The sequence below is a fragment of the Anarhichas minor genome, unplaced genomic scaffold (assembly GCF_050575085.1).
Source record: "Anarhichas minor isolate MPS153535 unplaced genomic scaffold, ASM5057508v1 ptg000136l, whole genome shotgun sequence".
Classification (NCBI taxonomy): domain Eukaryota; kingdom Metazoa; phylum Chordata; class Actinopteri; order Perciformes; family Anarhichadidae; genus Anarhichas; species Anarhichas minor.
Window position 1 is genome coordinate 5,559,253 of NW_027466582.1, and position 22,647 is coordinate 5,581,899.

At 44.6% G+C, this 22,647-nt stretch overlaps 1 protein-coding gene across 1 annotated transcript; it reads left to right on the plus strand.

Moving 5' to 3' along the window:
* Positions 1-4,435: 4,435 nt before the first annotated feature.
* map7b (microtubule-associated protein 7b) lies at positions 4,436-20,879 on the plus strand. Its single transcript, XM_076084564.1, has 19 exons — positions 4,436-4,604; positions 11,536-11,700; positions 11,841-11,918; positions 12,603-12,766; positions 13,662-13,779; positions 14,167-14,268; positions 14,714-14,824; positions 15,416-15,511; positions 16,914-17,033; positions 17,804-17,976; positions 18,770-18,909; positions 19,088-19,317; positions 19,403-19,553; positions 19,639-19,819; positions 19,929-20,033; positions 20,124-20,174; positions 20,258-20,291; positions 20,430-20,544; positions 20,646-20,879. Exons 1-19 carry the CDS (start codon positions 4,436-4,438, stop codon positions 20,830-20,832), a joined length of 2,490 nt encoding a protein of 829 aa, XP_075940679.1. The 3' UTR covers positions 20,833-20,879.
* Positions 20,880-22,647: the final 1,768 nt, after the last annotated feature.

Below are 22,647 nucleotides of genomic sequence, written 5' to 3' on the forward strand. Positions count from 1 at the left end.
CACAGAGGATGTTCTGGTAGGTCACAGTATGAAAAGCACAGGTGTATATGATACAATTAATGATGGTTAAATTCCAAGCAACTGCTTGGGCCCTGGTATTGGTATTGTGCATGCTGGGCTCAGTGTCACACTGTCATGGCTTACTGAAACACTTGAATAAAACAGAGCGATACGTAATGATATTAGTAACAACTGTGCTCCACCCAAATTCAACCTGACTTAAGGTAAAATTAGCAAGAGTTATCGAAAACACCATTAATTAATATATAACAAATAAATACATGTCAAAAAGGTGACTAAGTATGACTGACCGCTTTGCTAAACTTGTACAGACACCAAACATACAGGTCAAAAGATCACAGCATTGGTAAGACGTTCTGTTACACTCACATTGCCACTGGATGTCAGCATTATACTTCAGACAGACCTGAGACCATGTTGCACTTGAACAGTGTACCTTGTCCTGTCTCATGTTTATCAAGCAGTCATTGTACAAGCAGTACAAATATCATTATCCAGACATAAAATCACTAAATGTTTAATTTCTAAGTGGATTAGGCAAGAACACAACAGGTGAGGTTTATTGGTTTATGAAGGTGCATTAAAGGTCCAGAATTACGCAAATGTCTGATAATGTCTGATGATTGATACTAATAGTGTGCGAAAAGTTTATTCTGTGCTGTAAACACACTAGAAGGTGTTAGCCTGGGTCGTCCCCCCACCTGTCCGTGGGAGGGTGCCCGGCCCGTCTCGACATCACCGCAGCAGGTCCTCTCGGGTTCCTGGAGCTGATCCCTCTCAGCTGACGTCAGGAGAAATGGCGGACCAGGATGGCATCGACGCATCTCCTCCAGAGTCCCAAGGTGAGTTCCTACAGACGGAAAAGTTTTTTTTAAAGCTTTTTATTTAAAAAAAGGACGAGCTGATATTTAAAGTACCGCGCACTGCTCAGCTGAAGGGGTTTCTGTTGATTTTGTCGACGTTTGAAACGCTGAAACTCCAGAAGAGACTCTGAGCCGGTCGGTCACGGGAGTGGGATTAACTACGAAACCGACTCACCCAACCGGTTGCTTGACGTTTAATAAACACGAGCTGTTCTCTAAACTACAACATTTTTATTTTCACCTGTTGTTTGTTGAAAGACGTCTTGAGCTCCTCCTGCGCTGTCGGACACCTGTTGCTGACATTTTGTCAAGTCGTGCGTAAAGCGTCTCCAGTTGACGTGACAGGTGAATTCATGGAACCGAGCAGAGGGTTTGTTTGTCGTGTTAATACCTCGAACTTTTCTACAACACCAGTTAACCGGACGTGACCCAATAAACTGTTATTTCATGGTGTCGTTTTTGTATCAACGTTAGGACTGAAAATGAGCTGCAATGAAGTGCGGTTTTTGTTTTATGTAGCTCCTGTTCTGTGTTGTCGGGCAGTATGTCATTTTTGAATCACACTTTCTCTTTGCGTAGTGAAATAAATGTTACATAAAAACCTAAAAGCCAAAATAAAATAGTGGTGTGTTTGACAGTGTATGAGCTGCTGTCAGTCTAAATCATTTTCTCTTCAGGGCAAATCATCAAAGCAATGGCCACGTGTCGCCAGAATCAAAGAAAGAAGAATACTGTGGATAATCCCCTTATTGTAGTTCAATACTGAATCAAAAAAGGGCAGAGCGTTTAAGTAATATTTGTATTATTTCAGTTCTGGCCATTTCTCAATTAGTAATGACGCACGACAGGTGTTTTCAATTAGCTGCTAATGGCAAAACACCTGCTGTGACGTCACTGATTGGGATGTCGTTAGAGCAGTGCAACAGTGTGTTCACATCCTGAACTACTTATCCAGCCTCATCTTCATTCACTAGCAACCTTAATACAGATGTTATATGTTAAGTGGGTGTGTCGTTGAGTGTATCAAGTGGGCGCATTCTTTTATTGTTTATTTGACTGAGTTAAGTCTACGACACCTATTGAGGACTCTGTGATAAGCTCTGCTGTCCCAGATGTATCTCGCTGTGACTTCACTGTGCGCGAATAAGGAGTTTACAATATCACGTTTTTACTCAACCATTTCTAAACCTCGGCTATTCACCTTGTTGGCTTCAAACTGTTTAATCAGCGAACCATGATGCTGTGAGCCGTTCGACCACCTTTGATCATAACAGTGAAGCTCTTTATAATGTTGTGACTGTGTCCTACGGGATTATTTTTTTTTTATTTTCTAATTTGTGCCATCCAATAGTTGCCCCATAACATGCCTGCGCAAAAATGCTTTGTTTATTTTGTCTCACTAAGTGGCAAGACCAGTTTCAATATCTCTTTCTTTATCAGCTGACATTCCCTGCCAACTAAATTAGCTGTTCATCTTTGAATTAAATGCAACAATAATCTTATATCTGTGCGTTGCCAAATGTATCCGTCTATACGGCAGTCAAAAATATTTGATCTAATCCCGTGTTGGTGTGTCTCTCTCACACATATTCAATAGGTGTGAGGAGGGTGTGCAGCCCAGCCTCTCCGGTTTAAGTCTCAGGATAGGATTACAGCATTACTCTATCCTGCAGGGACAAAGATCAGATTGCTCTTTCGTGAATGTGTGGTCGTACAGCATTTGTGCACCCGAAGGAGATGAGGCAGCAAGTCTTGCCCTGAATGTCTTTTATATTATACGGCAGATGCTTGGAAATGTGAATTGGATGTGTTCTTTAATAAATACTAAGAAAGTGACAAGGAGGCTCCTTCACACAATGCAAAGTCAATGGAGAGCGATGAATTGTTTGCCCCTCCGGAGTGGGCGGGACTTACTTGCACTCTGTCTCCGTGGGTATCAGTGGTCGTGTCTAATCATTTTGTCGCCTTGCTGTCTTGAGCCACAGTATTTTTTTTAGAAAGATTTCAAGCTGTCATGCTGGTTGTTTGATCTCCGTGTGTATTTGCCTTGGTAGATGTGAGCTTAGCCTGCGTGAGCACCACTATAATGGCTGTTCAGGCTGATGTTTGCACTGTTATTGGACAAGCCTCCAATAATGTGGCCTGCAATATCTTTCTCATGGGCCTATTATTATTTCTCCCTCCCTTCCATGGCACCTGCCATACTGTGTGTGTCTGACAGGTTCAAATGCTCAGCAGATCTTCTCTCTTTACCCTCTTTATTTCTCACCCTTTCATATCCAGAATATTGTCAGTGTATGAACTGAAGCACAACTCGGTATCTGTTAATGCTGCTCAGATATACCTGTTGATCTGCATATATCTTACCCCTGTGTCCTCCTGTTCCTGTAAAGAGCCAGCAGGACATGACAAGAATAGATTTGCATATTTATTGTACGACCCTGGTATTTCAAATAGTTGATGGCTCTTTAAGTGGAGAATGGGGGCGGGGTCATATACCATGTGCTCTAAGAGCACACCCCTTCCAGGGAGCTCCAGCACTGCATTATTTGCTTTGGTGTGTGCATAGGCGTGCATCCCTACGTGTGTGTGTGTGTGTGTGTGTGTGTGTGTGTGTGTGTGTGTACACGTTACACTAAAGTGTGCCTGTCCTCTGCTCTCTCGCTTCCACTCTGCCACCTCATCATTGGTCCATGTGCTGCGGTTGTCAGGGAAACTCTTTACCGGTACCGGCTCACCTTCCACTGCTTGATTTGCACTGAATATTTTAAAGGCCCTGCTGCACTCTGTTACCCGTGTATCTGTGGGCCAGAGTGTGTGTGTGTGTGTGTGTGTGTGTGTGTACACAGTCAGTGCCTCTGTGATGTGATTCCTCTGACAAGTTTGCGTTTACAGAATAGGCCCAGCAAGGAGGGGGAAAAGGGGGCTGCAGTAACAGTAGTGACAGCAGCAGCAGCAGCATCTCTTGAGGAGTGAGGGAGTCAAGAGAATTTCAATCTTTCCAGCTTTCGACCGAGCCGGTCTTGTGGATTAAGTCTTTTTTTTTTTCTAAGCCAGACTACAAGAGCTCATCCTCAGATTCTGTCGCACTCTCTGTCTCTTTCGCTCTGTCTCTCTGCCTGGCACTGCCATCATAGGCAGTATATATACACGGCACAGTGGGCAGCTCGGTTTGTCTCTCTTTCAAGCTCTCCAAACTTTTGTCCTTTAACCTTCTTCAGCCGTCTTTACCTGTTTTTCTCTCTTCTGTCACATTTCATTTCCTCCATCCTCTGATGTGTCCTCCTCCTCTCTTCCTTCTGCTGTCTCGGACACAGAGCAGCAATGCACAGCCAGAGGAGTTAGCTGTTAGCATTAGCTGTTAGTTATCTACGTCTGTGTGTGTCAGAGGGCTTTTCGGGGTGACCCCGTCCCCCACCATCTTCTGGCATTCACCACTGACCTGCCCCCCCCCCCCCCCCCCCCACCCCACCCACCCGCCACTGCAGGGTGGGATGGGCAGGGGCACGGTGAGTTAGCCAGTGGCTCAAGGGTTAGCAACAGGGCAGGCGATGCCAGACAGTAAAGGACGAGATAAAGGAGGAGGTGGAGGTGGGTGCTCGCGGGGCAAGTGGAAGCTGAGGAAGGGAGGCAGCCGTTCAGCCATCCCGGCACTCTTCACCATCACCGAGGAAGAGGAAGGACAGAGACTGAGAGATGCTTGCAGGAGGAAGACGAGAGGTATGGAGGAAAAGGATAGAGGGGAAACTGACAGGGGTGTAGCAAGATGGATGTGCATGCTCTGGTACTTTGTACACATTGAGCTTCATTTAAACGACTAAATAGTGTGTGAGGGAGGGCTTTCACATCTGGGACAGAGAGGCTGCCAGGGCAAAGAAAGATGCGACCAGTATCTGGAGAAGCACAGGAGGAGACTGACTGAAAAAAGACATTGAAGTTGTGGAGCATTTAACGCAAGTGCACGTGTGTATTTGATAAAAGAACGTTAATCGTGTGTGTGTGTGTGTGTGTGTGTGTGTGTGTGTGTGTGTGTGTGTGTGTGTGTGTGTGTGTGTGTGTGTGTGTGTGTGTGTGTGTGTGTGTGTGTGTGTGTGTGTGTGTGTGTGTGTGTGTGCGCTGTTCAATCTTGCAGAGGAAAAGTCCTCTTAACCCATCATTCTCAGTTATCTAGAGACAGGTGGCTGATGAGAAGTGTGTGTGGAAACCAGCTGATAAGGCAAGATTGGGTCAACACAAGGGCAGCAGATGAGAGTGAAGGTGCAGTCTACTTCACACGTGTATGTGGTTTTAATTCATCAGTAGGCAGAGCGGTCAGTCACCAGGACAGCAGGTGTCACAGCAGGTAGAAATGTGCAAAACTTTTTACTGATGTTCTGGTTGTGTCTTTTGGAGTCAAGAGCTTCAAATATCTGAGGGCAAAAGATTTGCTTTGTTGTTGATTCATTCATCCACTTCATAGGTTTTCATTCAGTGAGGACGAGACCTGCTGTTGTGTCGTATTTCCAGGGACAGTTGGTTTCAGTAACCCATTTTTGTCTGATTTGGGATTAAGGTCTGAAGAATTAGTCGTGAACTAGACTGGAAAAGGTTATGGGCCGGGTTTTATGGGTATTGTAGTATTACAGACTGAATCTGCACCATGCTGCTGCCCTTAAAACCAATAACGTGGTATACTGTGAAGGAGTATGGTTAAGTCAGCAGTGCTGGGTAAGGTTTGCAGATGCACTATTGTGATGCAATGGAGCACCTGTTTAGTTTCATTTCATTTTATTTGTATTTAATGTCCATTCATCCATTTCTTTGTTCTTTTTAAAAGGAGAACTTGTGTAACAGATTGATTGAGGAAGGGTTTGTTCTGACACGTGGAGACAGGAAGGTGATCAAATATTAATGTCAATTAAAGATGGAGTTTTTATGATTCAGTTTATTCCTAAGGCATACATTCTTACCCAGCTCTAAGCTAGACCTGACGCCAAGGAACTAAAGTAGTTGTCTCTGCAAAACAAAAAGTTGATGGGATTTCTAAACAAGTGCATTTCCTTTAATTGTAAGACATGATTCTCATACTAAGGGTTTTGCAGTTCTCTCTTGAGGCGAGCATGTGCATCTCACTTAAACTATAGAGGAGAACAGACAAGAGAGGGTTGGAAAGGAAGAGATGATTGTGCAGTGAGCATGATCTCAAAGTAAAGTCACAGGTAACTGCTAAGTCATGCCGTGATACTGTCTTCATTCCAATGGTGCCAAGTGTAAGTATGACGCATGTCTAACTCGTCAACATACATTTATATATGTGTTCAACCTTAGCGGACCTTTTCATTTACCAAGAAGAGTGCAGCCTTTATTACTCCTCTATATCAAAATATGGACTTTTTATGTGTTGTGGAGGTGTAAAAGCGTGGCTTGTCCTTCAGTGTTCAGTTGGAGTTGATGGAGTTTTGATCGACATTGGTTGACGTGCGCTTTGGTTGGTTGAGTGCTCTTCAGTGATTCTTAATCTCTGACATGACATCTCATATCAATTTGGATGCCAACTCTAAACAAATCAACCAACGACCAATTTCTGATAGCATTACAACAATAAATAAAAAACCGTATTCAAGGCCCTTTTTGTCCAACGTGTTGTCAAAAGCCATAATGAGTGACTAGACATACCTCCTGTCATCTGAGCTGAAACCTGTTACCTGCCATGTGCAACTAATGCAGCAGCACTCTCCTCTGAAGGTACCTGTGATCCAGACCTGTCCTGGGGCTAGGAAGGAGGACTCCCGCCCGCTTTGACCCCTTTGCCTCTCTGTCGGCCGGAGCTTAGCGACTAGCTTAGCATTAGCAGCGGGCTAATCCTCTCAGGTTGCAGGGGAAGCTGGAGCCACGCAGCACGCTCGCCTGCTCCCCACTGGCCCGGACCGCCCAGCATTAATCGTTAGCTCTGACCATTTAATCTGACTGCCAATGAAGGCAGATAGATTGGGGGTGGGGAGCGTCTCCACACACACACACACACACACACACACGCACACACACACACACACACACACAGTCCAGCACTAAGGGAGAGAGGGGCAGATTAAACAGTCACACTCTCCCTATGTCTCACTCTGTCTCTTTTACACACACACACATAAACACACACACACATGGACAAAAGGATGGGGGTTGGAGAGTCTGGCAGTCAGTCGGCTCTCAATAACGGTGACACCGACCAAAGCTGACCCCTCTCTCTCTCTCTCTCTCTCTCTCTCTCTCTCTCTTTCTTTCTCCCTTCCTGCTTTCCCTTTTATTTTGAAAGAAATCTTTTGGGTGGTCCCTTTTTCGGTTGTTTGGAATTTCCTCTTTTTGCTTTTTCCTCTGTCCTGCTCACTGCACCATGGACTTTGGATCTGAGCTTATCTTCCACCGTGTGGGATGTTTACAGGAAGTAGGACCGTTGTTTCTGGCCCTCCGATCTGACTAGTAGGAGAGGGGGGCGCTAGCTAGGGGTTCAACCGGTCACATCCCGGCATTGGCACCCCTGGAATCATGCACCAAACTCCAGGTAAAGACTTGCGATTCGATCCAAGGACTTCTGCTTCATTGATAAATTCGGCACAGGTTGAACAAGGTGGAGGGCAGGGAATGAACACATGTACACTGCGGTCTGTCAGCAACGGGACAGTTGTGTTTTGACTCGGTCCTCCAGCAGATTTTTGAAATAAAACATGACGATGATGTTAAAGTACAGCTTGAAGTTGAACGTGTTTTCATCCACTTGAGGTGAGAGAGTCAAATATCTATTCTACATGGTTAACCTAATATGGATTTTAAAACCCCAAACATACAGAACTACACTGCAAAATCTACCAATGGCTGGGGAATTTGTCAGTTTTTTTCCCTTCGAAGAATTTGCAGTACCTCAATAGTGTTGCACCGTCTCTCATCCTCCATGGTTGATGAAAGACGGAGGGAGCAAAAAGTGGCCGAGGGTCTTTTGTAGGTTCACTGGGAGCTAGCACTGTGCTCCGAATAAGAAATGGTCTTTGGTCTGTTTGCGAAGGCTGTTAAATGGCTGCCTGGTGCATGCAAGCAATTCTACTTTCTGCTGTTGAGGTTTGTTTGTTTAGTGACCTCAGCAACAGATGGACTAGGCTGTGAGATGCAGCAGGAGCAAACCAACTGCACCAGAAATAAGTCCCGCATATTAAACTGAGACTATTGTGTTTTAAGTTCAGTTTGACACCGCAAGCGAAATGCGGCTCTTGGTTTTGGTCATGAATACGCCATTTTGCCTGTGCGACATGAAATGTAGGATGAGATGTGAAGGCAGAAACCCAAAGCATTCATCTCTGTATACTTTTTTGTCTCTCACTTTATAAGGCTTTATGTATAAAGTTAAAACCTCATTGCTTCATCTGCTACTTTAACCTCACTTGACCTCTTCTAATCCACAGGATCACCACAGTTCATAGTTTTCTATTTATGTATTTGGCTCTGTCTGGTTAACTACGCAAAGCCACATCCATAGACATTTATTTTTTTTAAGTTCAGTCAAAGTGAGACTGCTGCCTTGTTTTCTTCCGTCTAACACAGTACATACAATATATATGGAGCAAAGCTGGACTGGCTTTAGAGTCAGCGAGATGACGGAGTGTATTTTAGGTTGACTCACACTCGTGTTTTTTGTTATGTATTATGTGTTCATGTGTATACTCTCAGAACTGGAGTTGCATCACACACACACACACACATGCAAACACGCACAGCTTTGACATGACATCAATCAACCAACATCCATTAACAGCTTTATCACATGTGTGCCATATTTGCAAATACTAAAAAACAAGTGGCCATCTGTCTGTTATTCAAATTCCACTGGTAAAATATTAGCCACATTATGTCATGCACACCTGCTGTACTCTATTTATACTTTAATAAACACCTGTTTTCATTGCTATTCCTCTTTGTTAGTCATTTGTAAGCACAGTTTCTCTTTATGCAACATATTACTTCTTCCTACTGTAGAGATCCTAATTTTCCCTGTGGGAGTGGGTTTATTATAGATGATATTGATCAATCATGAATCATTTCAACGTGAGATGCATGCGTTCTACTGTTGTAATAACAGGGTTATATGCTTTGAATAGACAATTATTATTTATTGTAAATGGAACTCGGTTTTTTTTCTTCCTTTTGGCCGGTCAGTGTTGTTGTTCCCTTATTGTTTTTTTCTGGGCCACAATTTGTAAGGTAGAGAATAATTTGTTATTAGTGTGGTTCAGAGCGTTCCCACCACTTTTCAGTGAAGTGTTCAGTTCAAACTGTCGGATTGAGGAAAGCGGTTCTGCTCTTAGACTTAGTCTCCACTGGCTTATTGTGTCGTGTCCCACTCAGCTTGTCAGAAGGACTACTTCATCAGTCACTAGAAGTTAACTTCCTCAAACAGAAAGAGCTCCTTTATGTCTTTCTGAAGCACATTTATGTTCATGTGACCTCTTGGTGGAAGTTGCGTACGGTCCTTCCAGTGTAGTATTTGGCTGCAGGACATTGTACTCCACTCTCAATGAGCTAATCATTTGCTCAAAGGAAATTACTTCAGGGGAAAGAATACATTCATTGACGAGACATTATTGTAACCTGGCCGGGCCCAGCCTTTCCTGCCACAATAGCCATTATCAACCAGTTTCAATAGTGCTGCACCAGAGGCAGGGTAGACCTGTTAATACTTGTGTACACACCTCCGTGGAGGTCCCGTAGACTGCGAAATGCAATACTTCTGCAGCTATGACCTCACGTCTTTGTCCAGCGTGTCCTTTTGTAGATTACTGCAAAATACCTCAATGAGTTAGGGTGGAGACGGCAATGGCAGTTTAGATCTATAACGGTGTCTGCAACATGCCAGACCATAAACTATAAAGTGTAGCAGTACGTGGATAACAGTCCATGCCTGATTACCTTTTGTGATATATAGTTGCCACATTATTGTCTTAATTGCATAGGTATCACACAGACTAGTCTGGTCATACATCCGCGGAAGCATTGCATTATGAAAAAAGGACGATGCAGTTTAAATTGATGTTACATTTAAATGCAAAGTGTACTTGAGCGTGTTCAACTTGTAGCAGTGGATATGAAACTTGTACTTTGCTCTTCTCTTCCTCCGCCATAATTAATTACCCCACTGAACTAACAAGTCACTGAAGTGAAGAGATAAAGAAAGCATGTGTAGAGAAGAGTAAGATTAGTGCGTTCAGGTATAGAGTCAGTGGAGTCTGGGTCAGGACGACTGGTTTAATTTAAGCTCCAACTTTCTGGGACAGATTGGTCTCTGTGGACTTGGCGGCAATTACTTTGCACACCCACAGTATCTCTGCATACAGTGTTCAATTCTTCAAGTTAATTAGTTGCCACCTTAACACTGTTTGTCTTTGCATCCTTGACTATTTGAGCCAGCTTTTTTTTAACCCCAAATCACAAAGGTGTGTACATGTTGGGTAACATTTGGGACAGGCTTATCTGTTTGTGCATAATAAGGCCCATGTTAGGCTCTGTGTCTGTGTCTAGGAGGCTGACCTGAAAGTGCTGAGTCACCCTGAGCCCGATGGTGTGTGTCATTAATCAATAGCCCGGCTCCGAGCTGAGTGGGAACACTGCAACAAACGGGGAACATTTGAGAACGCAGGGAGCACAGTTTTGTTCTACCCCATTTTGTTTCCTGTCAGGCTACAGTGCAGACGTTCTACTGTAAATGTTGCCAAAAACCGAGCTTTAGAGTCTAATAGAGGCAGCACTATATGTCTGATTACACCGGATTACGTCTCGCGCCGTTGTGACGCTATCACGGTGACTAAATCTGTCTACAGACAGAAATGTAAACAACTGGCAGACGCTGAAAAGACGCTTCTGTAGTAGCTCCTGCTGCAGTTGGTGTCTCCAAGGCCACACCTCTTACCATGATGGCACGGCACACACACACACACACACACAGACTCACAAGGTGAGAACAATACCTGACACATGATGTCATGGCTGCTAATTAAATTGTCTCCACATTTTTTTAATAATTTGTGAGCACGACATATAAATTAAAACATTCCAAGTCATTCATTCCCGCCGCCACCTTCTTTATGCACTTGTCCTTGGTTGCAGATGGCTCTGGATGGAGACTCGGATAAAGCTTAACTTTAGCTTGGAGACATGTTGACAACACTTGCTATACGAGGGATTATTGTTCGTAAAAGGCAATTAACGAGGATATTGAGAGCTCGTGGATTATATCGTCGGAAATATGCTGACTTACAGGTTGCTGGCCTTGGGAATCTTCATGGTTACCGCCTGTGGATGTACTTGAAGCAGGTGCACTATACTTCATGCCTGGGGGAGAAAGACTGGTCCGTTGTGCTGTCTTACCTTGTGCACACAAATTAATAAATTGTGGCGTTGATTTACATCTTTTTTTTGTCCATGGCCACTCCCAGGCTCTGTATGTCTAATATCGTTGTGTGGTTAACAGCTGTTTGTTACGGAAACACTACAGGACCTATCCATTGTCTGTGATGGATCTACCTAATGTAAAATGATCTTGGTGTCTCTCTCTGTCTCTTGTTTTCTCTCTTGGTGTCTCTGTCTTGCCATTGCAAGTGTTGTTGACACTTGTCTGGTTTGTCTTTCTCTCCAGCGTCTTACTCCCAGTACATATCGGACGATGGCCGATCGTCTTCAGCCACCCATCCCGGCTCCTCGGGCTCCGGGCAGACCTACACTCCCACCTTGACCCCTACCCCCGGCCCCACCCCGACTCGCACCACCACCAGCCCCAATAACAATGCTGCCACCAAAACAGGTAAGTCATACTGGCATACAAAGAAACATTTCTCGCACGTTAAATCAATTACAAAGAGAGATAAAACAGGATTGGTTCTGTCTTTCACCCCCAGTTGTACGGTTGTTAAATCTGCTGTTTAACAGTCGTTTGCATTGCAGACTCGTTGCTCTTCAACAAGATCGACGAGAGACAGAGGTTAGCCCGCGAGCGCCGGGGGGAGCATGAGAAACAGAACGGTGTGTATCCTTCAACTGTGTGTGTGTGTTTGTGTGTAGACTGTACATTAGTGTGCGGGAGGCTTTTAATGCATCCCTCACTTTCTTTTTTGGTCTTTCCCCGCAACATATCCTCCCTGAACTCGGTTGGTGCTGTGGTGAAGGGCCCGTTTCTCTTGGTGTTACATAAAGACGAGGCTGAAGCCAGGCACCCCCTGTTGCCATGGCATGAATGTTACATAATGGGTCAGGCCATGGTAAAGGGTTTAGGGAGGCTTGTGTTTTGAATGTGTGATTTTGTACGAGTGTGTGAGGGACCTGCCACGACAGATGGGTTCGAGGAAGTCGGTGGCGGTGTATGTTTTGTATTACTGAAGTGTGTTTGTGTTCATAGTGTTGTGCAGTGGGCATACCTCTGGCCCAGGGATTTGCTTTGTGTTGAGAGCTTAAGCCTCGTCACATGATCTACAGCCGACCTGTGTGTGTGTGTGTGTGTGTGTGTGTGTGTGTGTGTGTGTGTGTGTGTGTGTGTGTGTGTGTGTGTGTGTGTGTGTGTGTGTGTGTGTGTGTGTGTGTGTGTGTGTGTGTGTGTGTGTGTGTGTGCTGTTTTCTTCTTCTTTTTTTTTTTGGCGTGTGAGCAAATATGAACACACTAATGCATGTACATCAAATCATCAACCGAGTATGTGTTTGTGCGTTCCTCAGCCGTCAAGGAGGCCGAGTGGCAGGCACGCGAGGAGCGAGCCAGGCTGCACTATGAGAGGCAGGTGGAGGAGAGGAGGAGAAGGCTGGAGGAGCAGAGAGTAAAGGAGGACAAGAGGCGGGCTGCCGTGGAGGAGAAGCGACGGCAGAAACTGGACGAAGACCAGGTCTGACACACGTGGTCCTGTGCATTCCGATCCGCTGCTCTGCACCTGAACACACCTGCATGCACACCTCCTCTAGAAGTGCAACACACTCCTCATGGACAGGCTAATAAATATCAGATTTTAGTGAACCATTTACACACTCTATGCGCCTTCCCTCTTTAGTGTTTTGGAGTTTGAACTTCACTACCAACTCCTATCTCCTAACTGTAACTTATTTCTAGTTTTGTACTAACACACCATAACATAGACCGTGGGGAAACATAGACGTAGTGTGTCACCCACTGTTACCCATAGATTTCTGACAGGATGTTTTGATTTGGGTTTAATTTCAGAAGTTATTGGAGCTTTAGAATACAAATAAAAGTCGTGGCTGGAGATGAGTTAAGAAGAGCACGTGAGAATGACCAAGGCTGAACTAGACAAGCTGAGGCCTTCTGTCAGTCACGCAAACATACAATAGTGTCTGTTTTTTAGACTGAAATGTTTTGGAGCCATCAATGTCTATATATGTATAATGTCACATTAAAGGAGTTGCAGGTGTCCTGTTCAGTAGTTAGTGAATCACTCTACAGTGAGTTCAGGCTTTAATTAGGTTATTGATTTAATGAACGTTGGGACACTGATGAGTCAAGAGACTATAAAATTCCCAGGACAGGTTTTAGATAAAGCGGGTGGTTTTGCTTTCGTTATGAGTCTGGTGCGCAATCACGCTTTAGATTGTATCTGCCAGGTACTTGTACAACTGGTGTGTGTGCCCAACACATGCCTCATGGTCGTAGGTCAAACATAACACGCCACAAGTGTCCATTCACAGCAAAAATTGTTCCAGTATTTGCATGTTGGGGTGTTGTTGTTTTTTAACACTGATATTGTATTGTTGTTTTCGCGACTGAAGGCTCGTCATGAGGCGGTGATCCGTCGGACGGTGGAGAGGAGCGAGAGATCCAGACCGAAGCCCAACCGGTGGTCTTGGGGAGGGCCGCTGCAGACAAACACTCCCAGCACGCCCGCCGGTACTTTGACACATCACACTACACACAGTACCTGCAGGAACTCACAACACTAACAGTATCAGTGCTTGCAGGTTTATTGAATACTTTTGAGATCTCTCCTCCCTGATGCCCGACAGTGTGTCTCTTGTGTAAATATGTCTGCGTGTCAGTATTGTTCTGCCGTGTGTATATTTGAACTATGCAGATCCCCTGCCCTCTGTTGTTACTGCTGACTCACACCCTGCTCTGCCCCTCCCTCTCTCTCTTTCTCTCTCTCACTCCCTTATTCTCAAACTCAACCCCTCTCTCACTCTTCACTCTCTCTCTTACCCTCGCTCTCGGGTCTCCCTCTATACCTCCTCTCTGCTCTTTGTTTCTCTGCCATTGTCCTTTCCCCTCCTGGTCCAGGTTTTGTCGAGTCGGCTTTCCTCTATCCACTCGACCTTGCTGGACTGGAGCACATGCAGAGTGCTTTCAGTCTCTGCCGCAGATACGGAGTGACCTCCCAATGTGAATATTAAAGCACTGTGTCAGTTAGCCGGCCAGTGTTAGACCGCTGGCTCTAGCACCGTAACCGTACAGCACCGCTATAGCACCGGCATTAGTGCAAATGTAGGCCAATGTGAATGGCAGGATTAGTGTTTGTTGTTTTATTTGCATGTAGCGATCCAGTTTTTAACTTGATTATATCCCAAGACAGTCATTCAAACCATTATAGCTCCATTTTTAGATTACTTAAGACCCATTTAGCACTAATTCATTTTCTAATATGTTTTCCCCTTTAGCAACATGTTGGTAGTTTATTCACATCTAACCCTAAATGTAACCAGAATAGACTAGAGTAACCCTTCAAAGAGAGGTCGCTAGCTCCAGCTCTCTCTTTCTTCCCCCATTCTCTGTCCACCTGTTCAATGTCTCATCAATTTGCTTTTATCATGTTTTTCTTCGTTTCTAGATGCTGACAGGCGGTCAGTTTCCACTATGAATTTATCCAAACACATTGACCCTGTTATTACCAAGCGCCTCTCCTACTCCTCTGCTACACTCCTACACTCACCGGACCGAGGTAATGAAAATGATCTTGAACACACAAACACCAATATTATTCATTACAGTGTTCACTGCCTTTGTCTGTATCTTATGCCAATCGTGTTTGTTGTGACTCGTGTGACAGTCTAACCGCACACTGTTGTTTCCTTGTATTTATTTAATGAGATTAGACGGTATGGTGACATTGAAACAGACAAAAAACTTAATCATATATTAAAAAGTAGTTCAACATTTTGGGAAATACACTTTTTCTTGCTGAGAATTAGATGAAAAGATTAGTACCACTCCCATATTTGTACTGTTAACGGTTATTACAGTTACCACTACCTGACGTTCTTTACACACAAGCTTTTTTACGGCTTAAAAAATATATATAATGTTGTAATCAGTCAATTTTAGAGGCTTTGGTAGATTAATTTTGTTCTTTTTACACTTTTTTTTTGTTTATGCTGGGCTAATCTAACGTAACGTATGTTCATATTCAATGGACAGATATGGGAGGGGTATTGATCAACTCATCTGTCAGCCAAATGTAATCATTTATTTGTTTAAGTGCTTATTTAACCCTAAGACCATGTATTCTTTGATGTTCATATGTTGCTGACAGGCTTACAGATGAGAACAGCCTCCTCCCCTGTCCTTAGCAAATCTCAGTCCAAACCCCGCCTACACCCGGGAAAGACCACCCAGCACAAAAACACAGGTGTTTTTCTGGGAGATTTTTTGCAGCTTGGTTCCTCCCTGTTATATGTTACGCACTATGTTGCCCAGCGAAAAGATCCAGATGGGCTGGAAACTGTGGAGGAATTCCAAACAGAAAGTTGAGAAAATTGTGAATACCCTGCAAAAACAACGATAGTTCTTTTAATAGCGATATGTGTAGATCATTATAGCTTTGAACCTGGATGACAGAAGTCTGACTTTACAGAATGAGATGATGTGCAATATTTTCAATACTATCATCAAATGGCATGTACTATATATGTTGATGTGTTAGCACTTCCCTGTGTTTCATCAGAGGGATCTGATCCCCCCCCCCCCCCCAGCGTGACCCCTTTCTCTAATCCTCTGTAGGATAATCTTTTTGTTTTTGTGGGAACACTGTACACTGTTACAATCCAACAATCAGACGTGAGCATAATTATAGACATTTTATCACGTGCCAAGTTTCATGCTGCCAAGAAAAAAAACTCTGCACACTCCAACGGATACTGTTTGAAACGTCGCACGCGAGTGCGACATGAACTGTGAAACCATTGCAGCGTTTGAATCCGATGAGGTGTAGATTAGAGACGTGGGTTCCTTTACACGGTTTCCAGCCCAGATGTACCTTTGCCCCTCACCCTGAAAACCTGCAACCTTCATGCTCTGCTTCATTATCAAGGCGAGCAGTGCTGCATGTTTTGTCTGACGAACTGTCCTTTGACTCTTCTAAGTGGCAAATCAAGTTATTGGGAAGATTAATTAACTGTTGAACTGTCTACTTCGGCTTAATAAACTACACATTATGTACAATATGCCAACTCTCCTAGGTAGCAATGACTGCATGGCACAAACTTAAATCTTTCAGCCCTTCTTGAACTATTTGCCAGATGAATTCTGCACTATACTGTATGCTGCTGTATGCTGCTGTAATCCTGTAAATTTCCCCGCTGCGGGACTAATAAAGGATTATCTTTATTAGTCATTTATTATTCATTAATTCATTTATTTCTTGAAGCTTAAAGACATTTTCTTAAAATGCAGATGTAATATATCCTTTGATCTACCCTGTTTATTCGAATGCTCTCCTCCCTATGTTTGCTGCTGGTTTGCACTTCACTCCAGGCTATTTGCCTCCCTTCTTAATCAACAAACTGGTGCATGCAGGTGTAGGTGTAACATATCAGCCTGTGCATGCTTACGACTTCACTTAAGCTCTCGCCGACACTGCTGTGCAGTGCGAGGGAAGGAATGAGTAGCAAATACAGTAATTATGCCTAGTTTATAATGTGCTTTGACTGATTGCTGAGGCTAATCAGTGGGCGGTTAATACTTTAAGTTGTTATCAAGCCTCATACGTTACGTGTGTGTGTGTGTGTGTGTGTGTGTATGTGTGTGCTCAGGCCTGCGCCGGCTTCCGTTGACGCCATGGGAGAGCAATGTGGTGAACCGCCTGCAGCAGCCAACGCACTCCTACTTGGCTCGTAGCCGCAGTGCCATGAGTCTGTCTGGAGAGCAAACAGGTAATATACACACATGCCACAGGAGTGACCCCTCCTGGCTCTCATGGTCAGCAGTGAGGGAAATAGAGGATGTTTAAAACTATGAATCACAGCTGGTGGTAGCGCGAGAAGTATTTACGCTCTTTATGTTTTGGCATCTTGAACCAGAACGGTTTCGGATGTTAATCAGATTTGGCGAGACTTAAAGCATTATACTGTCTGAAACGTCCTACACCAGCCTGTGTCAGGCACTCAAAGCTCACACACACACACACACACAAACACACACACGTACATTTCTCTGCATGCTTACTTGCTTTCACTTGCTCTGGGACTTTGTAGAGTAGGGCTTGGTTTGCCATACTACTCCTATAGTGTGATAGCACAAAGTGGATGGAACATTTTCCCGATTGCGTTGTGGTTTTAAATGTTGTCACAGTTTTTTTTCTTTTTCTCACTCTAACCCGGTCTTACTAAATGCTTCTTTTAAAGGCATAACAACATATTTGCAGTTGTGCTTCAAATCTGCAGCACTAACACCTTCTTTCTCTTCTTCTCTGTTTCTACCAAACATCTTCTTTTTCATTCCTCTCGATCCTTCGCTGGTCCGCCCAAACTCACGCCTTCTCTCTATTAATTCGTGTGATATCCTTCACGTTCCTTCCTCTCCTTGTCGATGTCTTGCTCCTTGCTCCTCTTTATCAAACTTTCTGCTCATCAAACCCTCCCACTGCCCTGCTCCATACCTTCCCCGCAAACACTCCGAACACCCGCCTCCTACATTACCGTAGCCATGCCCGTTTGTCCTCGCTCAGTGTCCTGCCACCCCATGGGCTCCATGTCCTTCAAAGCGCTGCAGGCCCAGCCGCTTCCTCACTGCCGCAGCCAGGAGAGGAGCCTCAGCAAGGGGACGGTCTCGTCGTCCACCGCGACCGCTCGCAGGAGGACCGCCGGCACCGCACAGGTGCGTCATGTCATCAACCTGCACATGTGTTTGACCGAATATCTAGACAAAATATGAGTTGTGACAAAAAGCTAGGTGCTTGTTTTTCTATGTGATGTAATATTTATGATCTTGTTGTTGACGTTTTCACACTGATGATGCCCAGGATCAGTCGGACACACTGTGTTTGTGCTCTTCACACACAGACACGCACATTACTGTACGCACTGTCCATCTGTCTGCTGCTGTGTCACAGCTTATTCCATTATAGTCTTAGGACATCTTCTGTACTTTCTATTCCACATAGGGACCTGTAAACACATGCATAAACCACACATGTACACAAACACATAATCCAGACACAACCCAGCATACTAGTGATACCACTTTTGTGCCGTAATGTCTACATACTCTAACTGTAGGTCATTGTTAATGCAAGTGATTATTTTTTTGCCTCCTCTACAAATAGGCGATAAATGCCTTGTGAGTTGGTCTTATTGAGAAAAGGTCCATTTTTTATTTTGGCAACAGGTTTTTTTTTTAGTTAAGTTGGTGCCAAGGGTTATGCACGGCCAAAGGAAGGCTGTCTGAGTCTAATCCTGTTGATCATCTTCTGCTGCGGTCAATAGGACAACATGGGTCGGGACACCCGCTGTCTTTGTACCACTTGATTACTTTGTGTGCTGCTGAGGACATTTTCGTGAAGCGCTATTTCAGTGACATTATGCTGCTGGCTTAATAAAAAAAGATCCTGCCCATTTTCAAAAATGATTTATTTGATCTCATTGTTTCCCTTCATCTCCTGCACCAATAGCAGAAGGACCGTGACCATGTCAGGAAGTCATGGAGCAACCTGTCCCTCCCACTGGCTCCCATTCTCACTTTGCCCCCCAAAATTCGCTCCTCTTCTCCGGGCAAGAAGAACAGAAAAGGGACAGTGCCCTCTCCTGGCAGGTAGGAGAACACAACCATGATGCCTGACAGAGTGAGGTACATAAGCAGATTTGTCACAAATTAGAGTAATGGATTACTGAGAGCAGGGTGGGTGAGGGTGTAACAAGGTTTTGGGCAATAGTACAAGTAAACTACGTTCCATGAAAACCGTTCTAATTGCTTTTGTTCCTGCACACAGGCCTCCACAAAAGTCAGTAGGGCGCCCCCCGACCCCCAAGCTGCTTAAGTCTCCGGGGGCAGACGACCCAGGAAATCTTCGTCCCTTCAGGGTCACACCGGAGAGCCCCCAACCCACCAGAGCCCCTGAAGAGGAGGAAGAAGAGCAGGTTCTTGGACCTCTTCCGCCTCGACCTCAGCCAGTGGGTCAGAACAAGACCATCAGTGAGCAGACAGCACCAGCAGCCAGCAGTCAGTTGCCACCCTTTTCACATCCACATTATCATGCAGTTTATAAGATACACTGGTTCAAATTCTCGTGTATGATGCCTTCTAGAGAGCGTAAGCAGTCCTCCAGGCCACAGGCACTCAGCAGGCACCACAGATCCAGAGGAGGCGAGTCGTATCCTGGCCGAGAATCGACGCCTGGCCCGCGAGCAGAGAGAGCGAGAGGAAGAGGAGCGAAAGCAGCAGGAGGAGCAGCGGAGGTGAGCTGGCTGCGCTGCTTGTGAACTTGGATAATACTGAAGGTGCATCTGCATCCTCGAATGTGATTCATCTGTGTTTGTACAGGTTAGCGCAAGAGGAGATGGCTCGCCGTAAGGCCGAGGAGCGCGTGAAGAGAGAAGAGGAGTCTCAGCGTCAGGCGGAGGAGACGAAAAGGAAGGAGGAGGTGGAGAGAAAGGAGGAGAGAAAGGTGGAGGAAGAGAGACTTCAGAAAGAGAGTGAGGAGGCAGAGAAACTCCAGAAACAGGTGGGAGAAAGTGTGCAAGCGAACTAAAGACTACACTTTGCAATCCCACCCGAGACGTCTGTTGATCTCACAATAAAATCAAAACTCTGTGCGTGTTTGTGTTTGTTAGAAAGAGGAGGAAGAGTCTCGACAGAGAGAAGAGGCGGAGCGACTGAGGCAGGAGAGAGAGAAACACTTCCAGAAAGAGGAGACTGAACGCCTGGAGCGAAAAAAGGTGACGCATGTTCACACACACACACACACACGCAGTTGTAACATAATATGCCACAAGTGCAGTGCATGTAAAAGCTTTTTTTTTAACCAGCGTCTGGAGGAGATCATGAAGAGAACAAGACGTTCAGACCCAGCAGAGAAGGTAAAGGCTGACACAAATGTGGAATGTGACTAAACATGAAGAACCTCTGTGTTCATTCTCTTGTTATTCTTTCCCATCTGTAGAAAGTTGTTCCCAACAGGAATGGAGACAACGCAGGTAACTGTATTTTTTTTCTATCATCATACCTTCTTTTATTATTCTGAAAAAATGAATAATCACTTTTGCCATGTATCCACTTCAGTTGTTCCCATGATGCTGTGTCTGACTGCTGTGTTGGTTTTCTCTCGTCACCAGTGACACCTGCTGATCCTAGTCCATCTGCAGTGATGGCATCACCGACACACAACAGCAACAGCAACGGTCGCCAACCTGAGCCCGACACCACAGCACTGAGCCATCCTGACCAGAGGTAGATTTACAGCAAACGTAATATAAAGTGTAAAGGTTTTTTGGGCACATTGGTGGCTGCAATGAGGGTAACGCTTTCCTTTCCATCCTCTGTTTTTCCAGGGAGAACGGGGAGTTCGAAGAGGTGATTGTGCTGCCTTCACATTCCAGGTTGTCTCCTCCTGAGGGAGAGGAGCAGCAGCAGCAGGAGGAGAAGAGAGTTCCTGTCTTAGCCTTCAGGGAGAACGGTCTCCTAAAGCCTCTGAGTGGAATAGAGGATATCTCACCCCAGCAGGGACCAGGTCAATAAGCATCCTCTTCCTGCTTTGCCCCTGGTTCTTTCATTTGTCATTATCTACTAAACCACTTCTTCTCTAGTATATTCTCTTTGTATAGCTACAGAAGACGTCGCTCACTGCAGTTAGCTTTAGATGTGATTATCCTTTAAATCTGATCTGATAACGTTGATCCTGCTACACAGCGTTACTGAGCTACTACGGAGTCTGTGAATCCTGTTGTATTGTCAGAAGATACTTTTTTATTTTTTATTTAGCGTCGTAGCAGCTGACAGTTTTCGTTGTTGCCCTTGTTTGTTTAGATGTTGCCTGATGCCCCGTTAGACCGAGATGATTCCACGCCCAGAGAGACGGGAAGTGAGATGGCCAGAGAAGGGGTATCACAGAGCTGTTGGACTGAATCAAAGGAAGGACTCGCAGCAGCACAGTCGGAACCTTCCAGAGGTTTACTTCCTCAACCTCCCACGACAGAAGAGCGCCGCAGCCATTTCCCAAAGATCTCCCTAAAGCATCTTCAGAGAGGAGTTTCTTCTCCCTCAACAAACAATGTGGAGAATAGATCGTCTCTCTATAACATCATTACACTCGGTCACAAAGTTCTGTGTGCAGCCCCAACTACCCCTGATTCTGAAGTGAATGTCTGGAAATCCCAGGAGTGAATGACTATTCCATCTTGTGATGTTTGTGTGTGTGTTTGTTTGTGCGGATGAGAGACTAATAATGATGTAAACTGAGATCAGCTGTAAAGTCTTCAGCCATGATACTTGAAGAGATTTGTTTTTGTTGCTGTAGAAGACACTGTAATCCGATTGAGATCAGCAATGTGACGTTTTAACTGAAACTTGCACAACAGGCTCCGAATTACAAGGTTTCATTAACGCGTTTGCTCTCGTTAACTGGAACCTCATAATTATTCATTTTCAATGTTTCCATTGAAATGTTACAGAAGAAATGGGATAAACGAATGTCGGTGCATGAAGTTGTATTTAGACTACAGGAAAGTGTAATGTAATATATTTTTGCCGTGTCTACAGTGTGTAGGACTAGAGGTTATTATTGGGGTGAGGCGGGGGGGGGGGGGGCGTTTGAGTGTTATGGAGTTTAAGTTAAATGACAAAATGAAAATACTGTCAACTGACAATTAGGGTGTAAACTACTGATTATTTTTGTTTAGTTTTATTTAATTGCTGTACAGATGAAATGTGATTCTTTGTCTCGTCCTCGATGCTGTCTTTCTGTTTAAATTGAGAAAAAAAGAACCTGCTTTGACGTTAAGTCCCGCCCTTTCCTTTCATTCGTTTACCCCGTCAGTGCTGCATCCCAAATCCAGTTACACTACACGTCTACGCGTTGGAGGTTGACTCTTGTTTTCGCCAAGCAAATACAAAAAGGTTTAAAATCATTTGCTGGTGACTTATAATCTGATTCGTTTGATCTTTTTGATAAAGGATTCAAGAAGAAATGCTGCTAATTTTGACGTTCCTTTGCCTTACCGCATTATAGAGAGGATGAGGCGACTTGTCTTTCTCAATGAAATGAAGTTATGCATTCCCAGCGTGAGCTTCGACGTTCTGGCCACATGCCAGCGGCTTCATGTTAAGTTTATGAAAACTCATGAAGTGTTATGTCATATAAAGGCTGTACTGTCAAACAGCTGGTCCTTTATATGACTTTTCATTAATGAAAGACAAGAGAGGGGGATTAAAGTAAAACACTGGAACCAAACCATAACACTTCTGTGATATTCACTTCCAGTAACGCTGCTCTCTGAGCATTTATTTCTCAAACCTTTGCACTTAAATTTCCTCTTTGTTCAAATCTTGCCGTAC

Coding starts and splice junctions, on each gene's coding strand:
- map7b (XM_076084564.1), top strand. CDS start 4,436: ATGCCAGACAGTAAAGGACGAGATAAAGGAGGAGGTGGAGGTGGGTGC. Junction 4,605..11,535: donor TTGCAGGAGGAAGACGAGAG/GTATGGAGGAAA, acceptor CTTTCTCTCCAG/CGTCTTACTCCCAGTACATA. Junction 14,269..14,713: donor ATACGGAGTGACCTCCCAAT/GTGAATATTAAA, acceptor CTTCGTTTCTAG/ATGCTGACAGGCGGTCAGTT.